Source organism: Pholis gunnellus, assembly GCF_910591455.1.
Source record: "Pholis gunnellus genome assembly, chromosome: 10".
Classification (NCBI taxonomy): domain Eukaryota; kingdom Metazoa; phylum Chordata; class Actinopteri; order Perciformes; family Pholidae; genus Pholis; species Pholis gunnellus.
In genome coordinates this window covers 10075575-10088558 of record NC_136537.1, presented here as the reverse complement: position 1 = coordinate 10088558, position 12984 = coordinate 10075575, and the positions used below count along the sequence as shown (strand labels likewise).

The window sequence follows — 12984 nt, the reverse complement described above, 5'->3', positions numbered from 1 at the left end:
TACCTCCAAAATGAGCTAAATCCATCAAGTGTTTTTCACGTCTGCACAGGCTTTACTGTGCTTTGTGAATTCCTCAAAATATTCTGTAGCCTCTATTTTGCTTGGTTGACGTGACCTCGTGCACCGAGGGTACCAAACATGAAATAAACAAAAGCTTTGCAAAGCGTCTTAATGATTTGTCCTCTGCCACTTCTCTTTCTTTTGAACTAGAGATTATTTAGACACAGACGGCCAAAGAGCAGCACATTTCTGACTGATAATGCAGCTTGATCTTCGTCATGCTCTGGGTTTGGACTCTGCATTTCAAACTAAGCTCTTCCTCTCTTTAGGAGATGCTGTTTAATATGAGGCCATGAAAAGTTTATCTCCTCATGAAGCGGCTAAACGCTCTCGTACTTAATGTTGGAACGCCTTACAATGTGTAATGAAAGAGGACAGCATGTATGTAACGTGAATAAACACCCCAGCCTAGTGTAGTCACCGAGTTCCGCAGTGCAGGACAGCGGAGTCACAGCCAGTGATTAAAGCCCTGCTTTAGAAAATCTGATTGTTCGAGAGGCCGATTCAGCCATGAAACTGGCTTGTGAAACATCTGGAAGTGGATGATCAGCTGTCGCACTTGACTGATGAATAGGAATCTTTCTGCCAATCTGGAGACTCTTAGTCCGCACAGTGTTAATGATCCTTCTAAGAATAGAAATCTGAATCACAGGGCCGTCCCTACAGCGATTTATATTGAACAAAAAGATAAACGTGTCTCGCTTTTTTTGCCGTTATGTACACAAATTAAGTTCCTCCCAGCTGCCGATCTCACATCTAGTGCCACACGTTTTGCACAAACATGCACATTTGCACAGACGGATATGCTCGCGCACGGGCAGCCTCTTGTCACTTCAGCACAGTTCTCAAAATGTCAGCTCTTTTGCGTTGACAGCAGCTTAAAATGGTCTCGTAGGTTTCAAGGCGAATGTGCCTTTTAAAGACGCCGTCTTGCCTTGAAAGGCAAAGCGAAGGTGTCGGGGAGTGTCGGCGCCGGTGGCAAAGGTGCACGGCACAAAGTTTCTTCCCTGCTTGGACCCCCCTGCTGAGGTGTCGCTTCAAATAGATGACAGGAAGAAAAAAAAATGAATAAATAAAATTCAACAAACCGGAATCAGCAGATGTGTAAGCGCCTGTTCAAAGGTGTAAGGCTCATTAATGGTGTTGCTGTGCACCGTATTTACACAACTAACGGCTCTCACTTTTTTTCCCTTTTGTTGAACAACATCACTCAAAAGAAAAAAAAAGCGGCATTTAATCATTCAAAGTGCGGCCTGTTCGAGTAGAGATGATTTATGTCGCCGGCTTTTGATGGCAATTCTCAAAGTTGACGATGTGACCCCAGCTTCAGAAGCGCATCTCTCATGGAAATATTCTCGCCAGGGAACGCGATGTTAGTATCCGGAATTAATATATGCACACAGATGTACAGCCCTGCATCAATATGGATGCTTAGCAGCCAATTTTCTATTTATTTAAATAGGAGAAGATTGTAATAACGTCATGCACGGCATGTACTTATTCAGCCCCGTCCTCCCAGCCCCCACCTCTCCTTCTGTCCTTCATCACGGATTTGTTTTTTTTTCTTGTCTTAAGTCTCCCTGCAGCCTTCAACGCTGATACAAACGTGATGTGATGAAGTTTGGGCTGCCATGGGTGGCTTCTCTCCTCCATGTTTATTTCTCTGCCAGCGATTGATTGTTTTCCAGACTAACCGTAATATATAGATATCGGAGGGTATCTGAATTTGTTGGTGTTTGAACATTTCTGTGTAAACCTGCATATTATTTTTTTTTGTTTGCGTGCATAATTCTGCATCTCTCATTGATCGGTAGAAAGACAAAGCTGTGTGTGAGCAGCTTTTTCCTTTTTTTTTTGCATGCTTGCGGTCTTTATTTTGCGTACGTGCTTGTTTAGCTTCTTGTGTGTGTGTGTGTGTGTGTGTGTGTGTTTACAGGAGCATGTGTGTGTTTGACAGAGAGCATGCGTGTGGTTGAAGGAGTGCTTGTTGAAGCATGGTTGTCTCATTGAAAAATGTGTTCTGAATCGCAGACATGTGGAGGAGTAAATATTTGTCATCTAGGGACAAACATACATCAGTCAGCCGTGCTCCACATTATATATGATGGTGGATGGAGTTTTTTTTTTTTTTTTTTCGTCCTCGTTCTATTCCGGCTTCTTTCCCCGTGTTTGATCACTGCCAATGTTAATGTTGTCTGAGGCTCATCGAAAGCAACCACATGAACGGCGCTCTTGTTCACAGAGCCCTAATATATACATGCATTATATTTACAGTCATTATCAAATGAAGATACTTAATGGTTTAAAAGCATCCAGTAAGCCACTTCAGCGATCTCGGCTTTGTTGTTAATGGCAGCTCAACATGAAATGGTTTAATATTCTGGATAGTGATTTTAATTGAATTCATTTCAGAGGACGTTGTAAGGTGCTGATGGTGTCATAAAACACTTGTTATAGCTGCTGTTCATCACTGTGATGTAAATTATGCTCAGTGATTGCTCAATGATGCTTTTCTTCGGGGACATGACGTTGTTAAAAAAAATAAAAAAAAAATTGTAATTGGCTCCAAAGGGCACGATGTGTTGGTGCCATGTGGGAGGAACACAAAACACAAAAGAGGGTTATATTCTCTCTAGCTGTGGGTTTCCTCCCTGCTGACGTCCTCTTACGGTGGCGCTTTCAGCAATTCTGTTCTCCGAGTAGATAACAACGAGGAAAATTAAAAAATAAATACTTATTTTACAAACGTGATAACACGAGCCGACAGTATGGGGCACGCTGACACGAGCAGAGGAGAGGTGAGAAGAATTTCTTTTCAAAATAAGATTACGGATACATACCCCTGGGAAGTGATACAATGAGTGACATCAGAGTAAAAAATCATTACAAAATATTGAAGATAGACGGTAACAAAAGACGTTAACAAAGCTGCAACATTTGTGAAAATCTAACCCGGCATGCTTTTCAAAATGCAGCGGCGTGTGCATATATGGTTACACTGGTTACAGGGATATAACTTACCATTTTTCTGTATTATGTATTTCTTTTATAAATATTGAATATGTATTTCGAGTGTCTCCGGCTGCACGTCCTCCTGTCGGACGTGCTCCATCCCTGATTTGGGAGCTGACGTGGTCAGCTGGACACATGAGACACGGGGTCTGTGTGCAGCAGGAAATCTGCCCTGGACATCACGGCTCAGCACACTGACAGCTGGTGCACCCTTGTTGTGTTCCTGCGTATGTGTGTGAGTGTGTATGTGTGTGTATGTGTGTGTTTTAGGTCAGTTGAATGATAATGAATCGTCTCTCAAGAGAATAGCAGCTGCAGACCAAATATCGGGTCACAACCTGATGCGCTTCTTTCAAAAAAGTACAAGAACCATTCAATCTTTTTATTTTATGGTAATGTTTGCTAGTTATGTAATGGTTACGGGGCCCTAGCAACACATTCAGCATGATGTATCAATTCAATCATCTTCATTGGCCGAACGATCCGCAAGGGAGACGTTAAGCATCCTGTGTTTGATGTTTGTGTGTGTGTACTCAATGAGCTGGCAGTGGACTCGGATGCATTTGGCAATTAATGGCGGCTTTGGCCAATCACATTCAGCGGAATCTAATGCCGGGCCCACAGTGCCGCTGTATGTCCATTTGATTTGTGCACTGACCCGCAACAAGTCTGTTAAGTGGCTGATCCTCCCCGTGTGTGTGCGTGTGCCCACGTTGACTTTGAAGTACATTGTGTCGTGACAATAATCTAAGCCACTTTACTACGCATCAGCCCTCCATTAAGGGTTTGATATAAAGCAGTGCGTGACTAGAATGCCCTCCCATAAAATGACAATTTACTTCTCTAAAGAAATTACGTGTTTAACCTCATTAACCTGAAGTGCATGTACTAAAACGGAAGACTAACCCATACCCCTTGTGACACACACAAACACACACAAACATCGTCAAAAGTTGAGAGGTCACGTTGAACCGTGACCCCTGCAAATGAGCAGCCAGCGGCGAGTTAGCGGCATCAGGAGCTCATCAAGCCGCTGTCACGACTCGCCGGCGTCTCGGGCGGCTTTTGGTTCGCTCTCTGTTTCAACATCATCTGTCGTCTATGAGATGATTAACCTGGCAGGTGTGAGGCGAGTCTCGCCCACTGTTTTAGTGAGCTGTCGTCTCGTGTCTGCGGGGAGTACAGAGGGTCAGCCCGGCCGGCTAATGGCTGTGGTCACAAAGCTGGAAGCCGGCCCATTAGAAGAAGCCGCCGTCATTAGGACCAGCACACTTTCAAACAACCTGACCTACTGGTCCCACGCTGTTTATTAGCAAAGTTTTGGCTCTCCGTTAGAGCAATTATACTCACCATTCATGATGAACTGTGGCCTTTTCCTCCACACCAGGAGACAAGAAACACACACTGCCTTACAAAGTAAATAATGTGGTCCTGAATAGGGAGCTGCCATATTAATGACATTTTCTTTCCCCGCAAATGTGTTGCAAAAAGGAAAACGTGATTGGAAAAGGGGGGAAAGTGTCAGCAAGTGATGTATGTCGTTCATTGGACACAGAACATTTAGTTTTCATTAAGAGTTAAACATGTACACGGAACATTAATGGGGTTCAGCGGCAGCAGCAGTGGCATGCTTCACTATCTCATCCTGATAAATTAGCAACTCAGCACACGGGGGTAAAAGGAAAATAGGAGAAGAAAGAGAGACATTAATATAATCTGCAGTGGGGGGAGGAACCGGCAGATAATGTCTTGAACCAAAGATTGGTGTTTGTGACGCAACGTGATATTATCCCGGAGCTGGGCATCAGCAAGCTGCAAGGATGAACGAAGGGAGGAGAGGATGAGAGGATGAGAGGAGAGAAAGGTCAGCATGGGTGTTGCCGTTTCATTATGAGGGATGTGGACTACCGTCCTCTCCTGCCGCACAGGGAGTGATGGAGAAGGTTGTTAATGCCTGATCTGTCAGCCATATTGGATTCAGGGCAGTAAATTAATATTACCCCTCTTTTAAAAGGGATTTTATTTTTGGATTTACTGGCCTCCCCTGAGTGTCGGTGTTGTAAAGAGGTTATTTTCCTCTTCCCACTCCGTTCTGCGTCCTCTCGCCGTACCTCGCTGAGCTAATATGTTTAGAGAGAGGAGCCGTGCTCGTGGAGGAAGGACGTTCGCGCTGTCGGCTCCGTCGTGTCATTCAGAGTTTTGAGTTGAGCATTTTTTTTCAACGAGCGTAAAAAGTTTGCTGTAAATCGCAGCGGTGTCCTCCTGAAGGACAGCGCCTGTATCTCAGCTCGGTAGAGGTGCATCTTCCCTCTTCTTCTTCTTCTTCTTCCACATCTCCTGTACGTCATACAATTCTTTAGGCATAAAACAGACTCTCTACTGTATAAGTGATTTTTGAGATAACTGGCTGTCTAGCTGTCAGTCATCTTTAACCTCCGCTGCCTCTCGCCCTGTCTTGCTTAATGCGGCTAGAGTTAGAGTCCTGGTTGAAGAGCCGTATAACACGGTGTGAAGTAGCCTAGTCGCTGAGACGGGATTTACGGCCGCCAGTCCATCAGCGGTGATGTTAAAGGGCTGTGATTAAGAGCTGAAGTGAAGACCTGGACTCCGCTACCCCCCCCTGACCCAGCCAAGAGCACGCACAAGGCCAAGCGCTGTCTCTGCCAACTTTTCTCCATACATTCTCTTTTTTTCCCTGTCTGTCCATCTGTCTCTTCTCTTTTTTCGCCTCGTTCATATCCATATGCATGAGTTGCGATTCACCAAGGACACCGAGTCTCTGCATTAGATATTTGGCGCCTGCTGCATTCATGACAACTTGAAAGCTTGAAAGCGTTTCGTTTTGGCATCCCCTCTAAAAATCCTTTTTCTTTTTTTCCTCCTTCTCCTTCTGTAATTCTCTGAAGGGTCCGAGCACGCCACAGCAACACTTCCCGCCGCCTTCTCGGACCTGTTACCTCACTTCCTGGTGGAGCCGGAGGACGAGTTTATCGTGAAGAACAAGCCGGTGACGCTGACCTGCCGCTCCACCCCGGCCACGCAGATCTACTTCAAGTGCAACGGCGAGTGGGTTCATCAGGACGACCACTTGATCGAGCGGACCGTCGACCCGGCCACAGGTACATGCAACGTCTAAATCATTTATTTCCGCTCAAATTGAGCTCTCTCTGGGCTGAGATAAGTAGTCTTTTCACCTGTTTGTTTTTTTCCGATGTGACATGTGCAGCTCCATAGATACATTATGCAAAGTGTTTGCATCTGAAACTAAGGTTTGCAATTTGCCAGTGATTACTGTGCTCCATCAGGCTCTTGGCTCATCCTCCAGCCTATTTAGCCTGCCAGTCTCATAATAGGCACATTGGTTTCAGTCTCAGAAATCTTTGCGATCACCTTGGAGACCTGTTTGTTTTTCTCTCTGTTGTGCTGCAGTCCCCCGCCTCCGCCGTCAGTGTCACACACATGCATGACACTGATGCGGTGGGATTCAGCAGCGATCTGCAAATTCAAACCAGCCCATTCACAGTCTGACAACTGATTGGGAACGAGAAACGTGCAAATGACAGGAACGCGCGCACATATGCAAATGCAACACTCTGATTTGTAGCCCGACACAACAAGCACATGCATAAAGAACATAATAGACACAACAACATAACAACTACACAAAAAGACAGACACACAGTTTCCAATATAAATGTGGGCATGAATTGTGAAATGTCACGGGGCGAAGCGACTATAAGTGTCGATTCAATCTGACACTTTCTTTTGTAGGTGAGGATTTCTGATCAAATATTCTCCGGCACTGAACCTATGATTGGTGCGCATGCTCACTCCTGCGCCCTGCTCTTTTTTTGTCTATTAAACACAACGTGGTGAGGGATTTTAACTTCAGCTGTACAAAGAAACAGCTCCGGTGTAAAATGGGGCCGTGTTTCCATTTGTGGATTTGTTTTACCTTGTGTATTAGGCACAGTTGTGAATGCCAGAGTCATTTTGAAGTCAGGCTCTGGTAGATAATGCCCCCCAAAAAAAGTATTAGGAGTTAATTGTAGCTGCTGTTTTGTGAATAGGAAGCGAACACAGAAGGGAGCGCTTGTGGATCATTGAGAAGGAATTGTGTGTGAGTCAACGCTGATACAATTTGAACAGTTACTACCGCTATCGTCCCTCTCGTGTTTTTCATTAACAGTTATTTTCACCGAGTTTCTCGCTGTTGTGGAGAGGAGTGATAGAAATGAAAAGTTGCCAATATCAACAATCCTTCGAGGGTGTTTGGCTAATGACTCTTTTAAATAATTAGTCAAAAGTCTACTAGCCTCGAGTGTAAAGCCAAGTGTAAATTCAAAGCCTCGGCAAGCTGTGACCTACAGGAACACTAAATCATTATTTGATTACTTTTCGTAAACAATGTAAAAGAGAAAATCTGGGGTTTTGGAGATTTGGTTCCTCCGTGTACCGGGTTTCTAATCGTCTTTTTATACGTACGCACGTGCTGAACTTCTGACTTTTTTTTTTTAAATTCAGAAATATTTGCACTGCGAGGGAAAGTTCCCCTCTGCCTGTCCTCTCACTTCACTGTCTGCTCCACGCAGACACGCAATCAAAGGAAAAAGAAAAGAGGCAGCGTCTCGGGGGGTCGGGGAGAAATGTGATTACTGACCTGCAGCAGAAACTCGGTTCAGAATCTCTGATTACCCGCGTAACCTGGTTTCCCCGAGTAACCCGCTGACTGAACATTGCATGATCTACGCGTTACTTGTGGCTCGAGACGTCGTGACTTTGTGGAGTCGGCTGCCGAACTTTGATACGATGACATGAATTGTCAGTATAAAGAACACGCTGTGCCCCATAAACTGCAGAGTTTATGGGGACATCACAATGCAATGTTAATGTGCCGACATTTAATGATGATGGACCATTTGCCATGTGGTTATGAGCCGTTATTGTCGGCATTTATTTGTCTATGAAACAAATCTGTCGTGCCGGGTGCCACGGACCCCTGCTGCAGCGGACTTGCTCCCTCTTTGGAAACCCTTGGAAGTTTTTTTGCAAGGCCTCCTCGCAGCTCTCCACACCACCTCTTTGATGATGAATGTGTCATATATGTGGGGCTGTGCAGCGATGAAGGACAAGTGGTTGTCCAGAATTATGGCTGCTCCAAGGTACCCACATCGATCTCTCAAACACTTGTGCTGTTTAATGTCAGCACTGCCCTGAGGAGTTTACTGATGGCTGCCTCTAATCCCCCCAACAAGAAACATGTGAGGCGCACACATCCAACTGTGGTACAGCTGTGTGTGTGTGCGTGTGTGTGTGTGTGTGTGTGTGTGCAGTACAGGCTTGTCAGGCTGTTCTCTCACCCTGGTCGTCACAGTCACACTGGACTCTAAACTTGTACCTGTTGCCAAGCAACCAGGACTTCTGTCGCACCAGAAGCTGCCCGATATCAACATCACGCCTTGAGGGAGGAGGAACGAGGAGTTTGGAGACTTATCCAAGTTGACACAAATTGATTGACAATTTCTAGTGCAGCAGTGGAAAATCACCTTCTCAAAATAGCCCCATTCCTCCAAAAGAGACTTTGAGAAGTGTCCTGCCTGTCCCTGAGTGGTCGTCTCTGCTCATCCTCCCCACTAAGCAGGACCCAAGCTTTATTTTTACTCCATTAAAAAAAATGACAAATGTATTATTAATGCTATGCACCCATGTGACCAACCAACAAGAAGCTCCTCATTGACTGGTGTGCTCAACCCGATTAGGGTCGTCGTTCCTTTGTTGTGTAAATTAAAGGATGAGCTGTCGATGAAGTTGATGCTTTTAATTACAACAGTAAAATAATTGAAATAGCATGTAGACACATCGGAGTCAAGAGTCAGTGCAGGAGATGGTTTTCACATTTGCTCTCCTCTGTTTAACGTGGTAATCGTTCGCTCACTGATGGATGAGTGGACTATCAACAGTGAAGCACACAGGGTGATTAGGCAGAGAGAGGCAGACGTCTGATATATCAAAATACATTGTTGGTATGTACGAGGAATCTTTACGGACATGTAAATGTCAACACAAAGAAAAAAGTGTTTCTGTTTTTGTAAAGGTTTCACAAACCCTGAAGCTGCAGGAGTTTCTCAATAGATTTTCTCTATAACCATCAATTAAATGTGTGTCAGGGCAAAATAAGTGTTAGAGTATTTATTTCATATTTAATCTTTTAATTAATCAGGAAAGCCTCATTAAGATTAAAAATCTAAATGTTTAGACTGAAAAAGGAAGATAAATAATAAAAAGTATGCAACAAAATCTGAATGAATTAGAAATGCAATTATAAAATCATGATGAATATTTCTAATACAACCATGAAAAAGATCTTAAATCAACCCAAGAGCTGTCAAAAAAATAAAATAATATAACTTGGACTGATACAAAACAACAACCGAGACGAACACATCGAGAAATACCCAAAGCAGCAGCAGCCTGAAGAGAGAGCACCCCGTTTCTGCAGCAATGATTTAAATTCACGAAGGGAGACTAAATTTAGCAATTTTAGATCAACAGTAACGGCAGATGGAGCAGCGTACAGAACATCTCTTTCCCACTTCAAGATGCTTCCAGTATCAAAGATAAAGATGACTCACAGCATTGATAGAGTGGGGCAGAATAGGTTACATTTGACCAAGATAAAAAGGTATCAGTGTTACATCCTCATTTCTTCAAATACGGCGGAGCAATTTGATGATATACTGTAAGACGATATCAGTTTATCTACCATATTGTTTAGGTAGCTCTCCCTTTAACATCGGTGTGTTTATCAGACTCACTCACTAAGCAGGACTGCTTTATGGCAATATTGGGCTTTTTCTTTTATTGATTTTCAAATAGTTTGTTGTATTTAATTGACTAAATTAACCAAAAGGATGGTATGTTTATGTTTTCTAACTATTTAATAACATATATAAATACCACAATAAAGATACTTTAATAGGCAATATTGTCCATGTTATCCTCTTCTTGAATAAAAATCGTGAACAAGATTAGTCCTTTTTATCTGTTGCCTCTGATGATCAACGTGGCGACGGCTCAGCCGGTGGCTCGCTGCTAACGGTGCCAACAGTGCTAACAGCGCTGACGGAGTTAACCGTGTTGACCTGAGGGGGAACTAAAGGGTGCGTGCTATACTTCTGCGACTTCTGTCGGGACGGTATTATCCACTGAAACCGCTCAAGATTTAAGTCACCATAAAGATTTTTATTATCTGAACGGTAGTGAAAGATAGCTTCATCTGATACAATCCTGTGTTAGAAATAGGAAAAGCAGTGAGAGATGTTAAACGAGACACACGCCTAAATATATGACAATGTCGAGGCATTCACACGTCCTAATGACTTCTGTGCGTGTTTTCATCAATAAAGGATATCAAACGGGAAAACAAACTGGTCCAAGAGAGCAGAAGCCGTCATCATTAATCCCTTCACCTCGGGTTGAAGTAATATCCGAGACTGGTCCGGCCCAGCACAGTAGAGTCAATGATATTCAACTACCTCCATCCGTGTTCACTCCCAGCAGACCCAGACAAACGTCAAAGTAACTGGGAGTGTTCGAGTTAATAACCGACCTGAGTGTGAAGTGCAGACATGTTTCCGTCAGACTGCTCGGTATTTGAGGCTCAGGAGGACGTGCGGATAACCATCTCCAGCGGACGTGACCTCCGCCCTCATCAGACAGGTCTGTTTATTGAAACTGATTCAGTGCAGGAAAGACAAAGGAGCTGCTCCAGCTGACTGTGTGCACTGCTCAGTTACAGTTAAGTTACCGACACCCCTTTGTATTCTGTCAACCACCCTCTACTACCACCCCCACACACACACACACACACACACACACACACTAGTATACCTACACACAGGGCTCCCTACACACAGTCTCTGAAGCTCCTTACGACATGGGAAAGGGAAAAAAAGATGTCACAATTTGTCCTTCCTCTCCTGGTATCAATGACCGATATCGATCCGTCCTCGAGTCTATCGGTTCTCATTACCTGTCCTCAGTAACTTATCTCAATTGTTATGGCTGTGACTGCTTCCAGAGCCCCGGCCGGCTCTTTCCCAGGTCATCCTTTATAGAACAGGAGAAACAGCGTCTGGCGAGTCCTAATAAAGACATATCCCCCTCCGAGCAAATCAATGCTGACAGTGTGTTTGCATAGATTAGGAGATTCTCCCACTCTATGATTTCTCATCAGACACACGATGAGGAGAAGGGAGATTGGCATTTGAGCGGAGGATTGTTGTATGGGCCAGGCTGATTTGATTGTGTTTGCGTTTCATCTGCCAACATTGATGGAAACGATTTTGATTCACGCGTCGCATTGTCACCCCAGCAGCAAACCCTCTCAGGTGGAAAATACATGCATTTCACACTCCTATTTCAATAAACCTCGGCAACTGCCGTATAAAGATGCGGGGAGGTTATGTTTTCTTTGTTGATTGAACCGGATGTCGACAAGACTTCTCAAATGAAAGCAGAAGAAGATGGAGAAAATAATCGCATGCTACACATGTGCCTCGTACTCTGTGAAAGTGAAATTTTCATGGTTTAAAGTGGGTTCATAAACACTATATTAATAAAGTCTTTAATATTGTTTTTTTTATTTTATAACTCAACTTATTTACCTATAAGAGAATGTAACACCTCTCTATAACCTCCAGGTTTATCAGCACCAACTCCTGTCCTCTGTCAATCCTTTGAAGTCTAAATACAGCGTATGACGTAGTAAATCTTTTAATCACTTTCTGAATACAACTCATAACCCCTGCGTCTGCAAACAAGCAAGGATTATTTTTTTTATAAAATAGGTATTTTTTGATTGACTAGATCCTGGCTTGTAATGTGATGACGTATTTAATTTCTGATCTAAGGGGGAGATAAGCTCGGCTTAGCTGAACTGATCTACTTATCCATGGTATTATAGCGGCCAATCAGCTCTCTGACTCCAACTTCCACCCCCCTCCCTCTGTCCCTGTATTACACATTGCCTGTATAGGTCAACATCATGGATGCAGATACAGCAAACCGTGCAGGAGGTCTCTTTTTACGTGAATGGTATTTAGTCAAATGCGACAGCAGCCAGCAGCTCATGGTCACTCTGTTGTTGTCAAATTGCGGTGAATTCAGGACAAAGTCTTGCTAATAGCGTTGGGGCCTCACAACAGTGATTAAACACGATCTTTAATATATATTGAAGAACGGCCACGCTGCAATTCAGGCCAAACCTGATAGGCCCGTAAAACCGGATCTAATGAACAGTAGGAAATAAGAGAATCCGGGGGGAAGAGGACAATATCATCCTAAATGGACAAAAAGGCCTTGTACCACCTGCTAAGCATCGATCAGTAGCCAAGGGGACTAATTGATAATGCATTATTAGCTGCTTCCCCATAATGGGACTTGTATTTAATCCTGTCCTTGATGGTGGGACAGAGGGGGAAGGATTTGGCGATTGGAGCACCGAAAAACAGATGGCAAGGTGAATTGTTCCCGTGACACATCTGCCCGACGTGTTCCGTTAGGCTTCTCAGACAGGTCAACACAGTGTGTGCGTCCGTGTGTGTGTGTGTGTGTGTGTGTGTGTGTGTGTGTGTGTGCAGCAATGCAAAGTAAGACACCTCGGAGTGAGAGTCAAAGTGGGTTTAACTGAAGCCTGTGTTTGTCTGGCCTTGAGACAACTGCAAGTGTTGTTGGAGCAGCGGGAGTAAAGTGAGGCAGGTAGAATTAAAAACCAACCAGCTGTGCTGATTAATCTCGCCGACAGACTCGTACAAAGGCCAACTCCCAAGTTTCAGTTTTATTCTGAAATTTGGAGTAGGTGCACGGTCTGTTCCTTTTTGAAGTTGGTCTTGACATGCGGGAATAATGAAT

General features: G+C 44.0%; 1 protein-coding gene across 1 annotated transcript in view; it reads left to right on the top strand.

Moving 5' to 3' along the window:
- Positions 1-12984, top strand: part of unc5a (unc-5 netrin receptor A) — a gene marked incomplete at both ends in the record, with an annotated part of 114882 nt that overhangs the window by 52659 nt on the left and 49239 nt on the right. The window contains one exon of the mRNA XM_079168111.1: positions 5979-6191. Coding sequence (XP_079024237.1) covers positions 5979-6191 — 213 coding nt within the window. The remainder of the gene's footprint in view (positions 1-5978; positions 6192-12984) is intronic.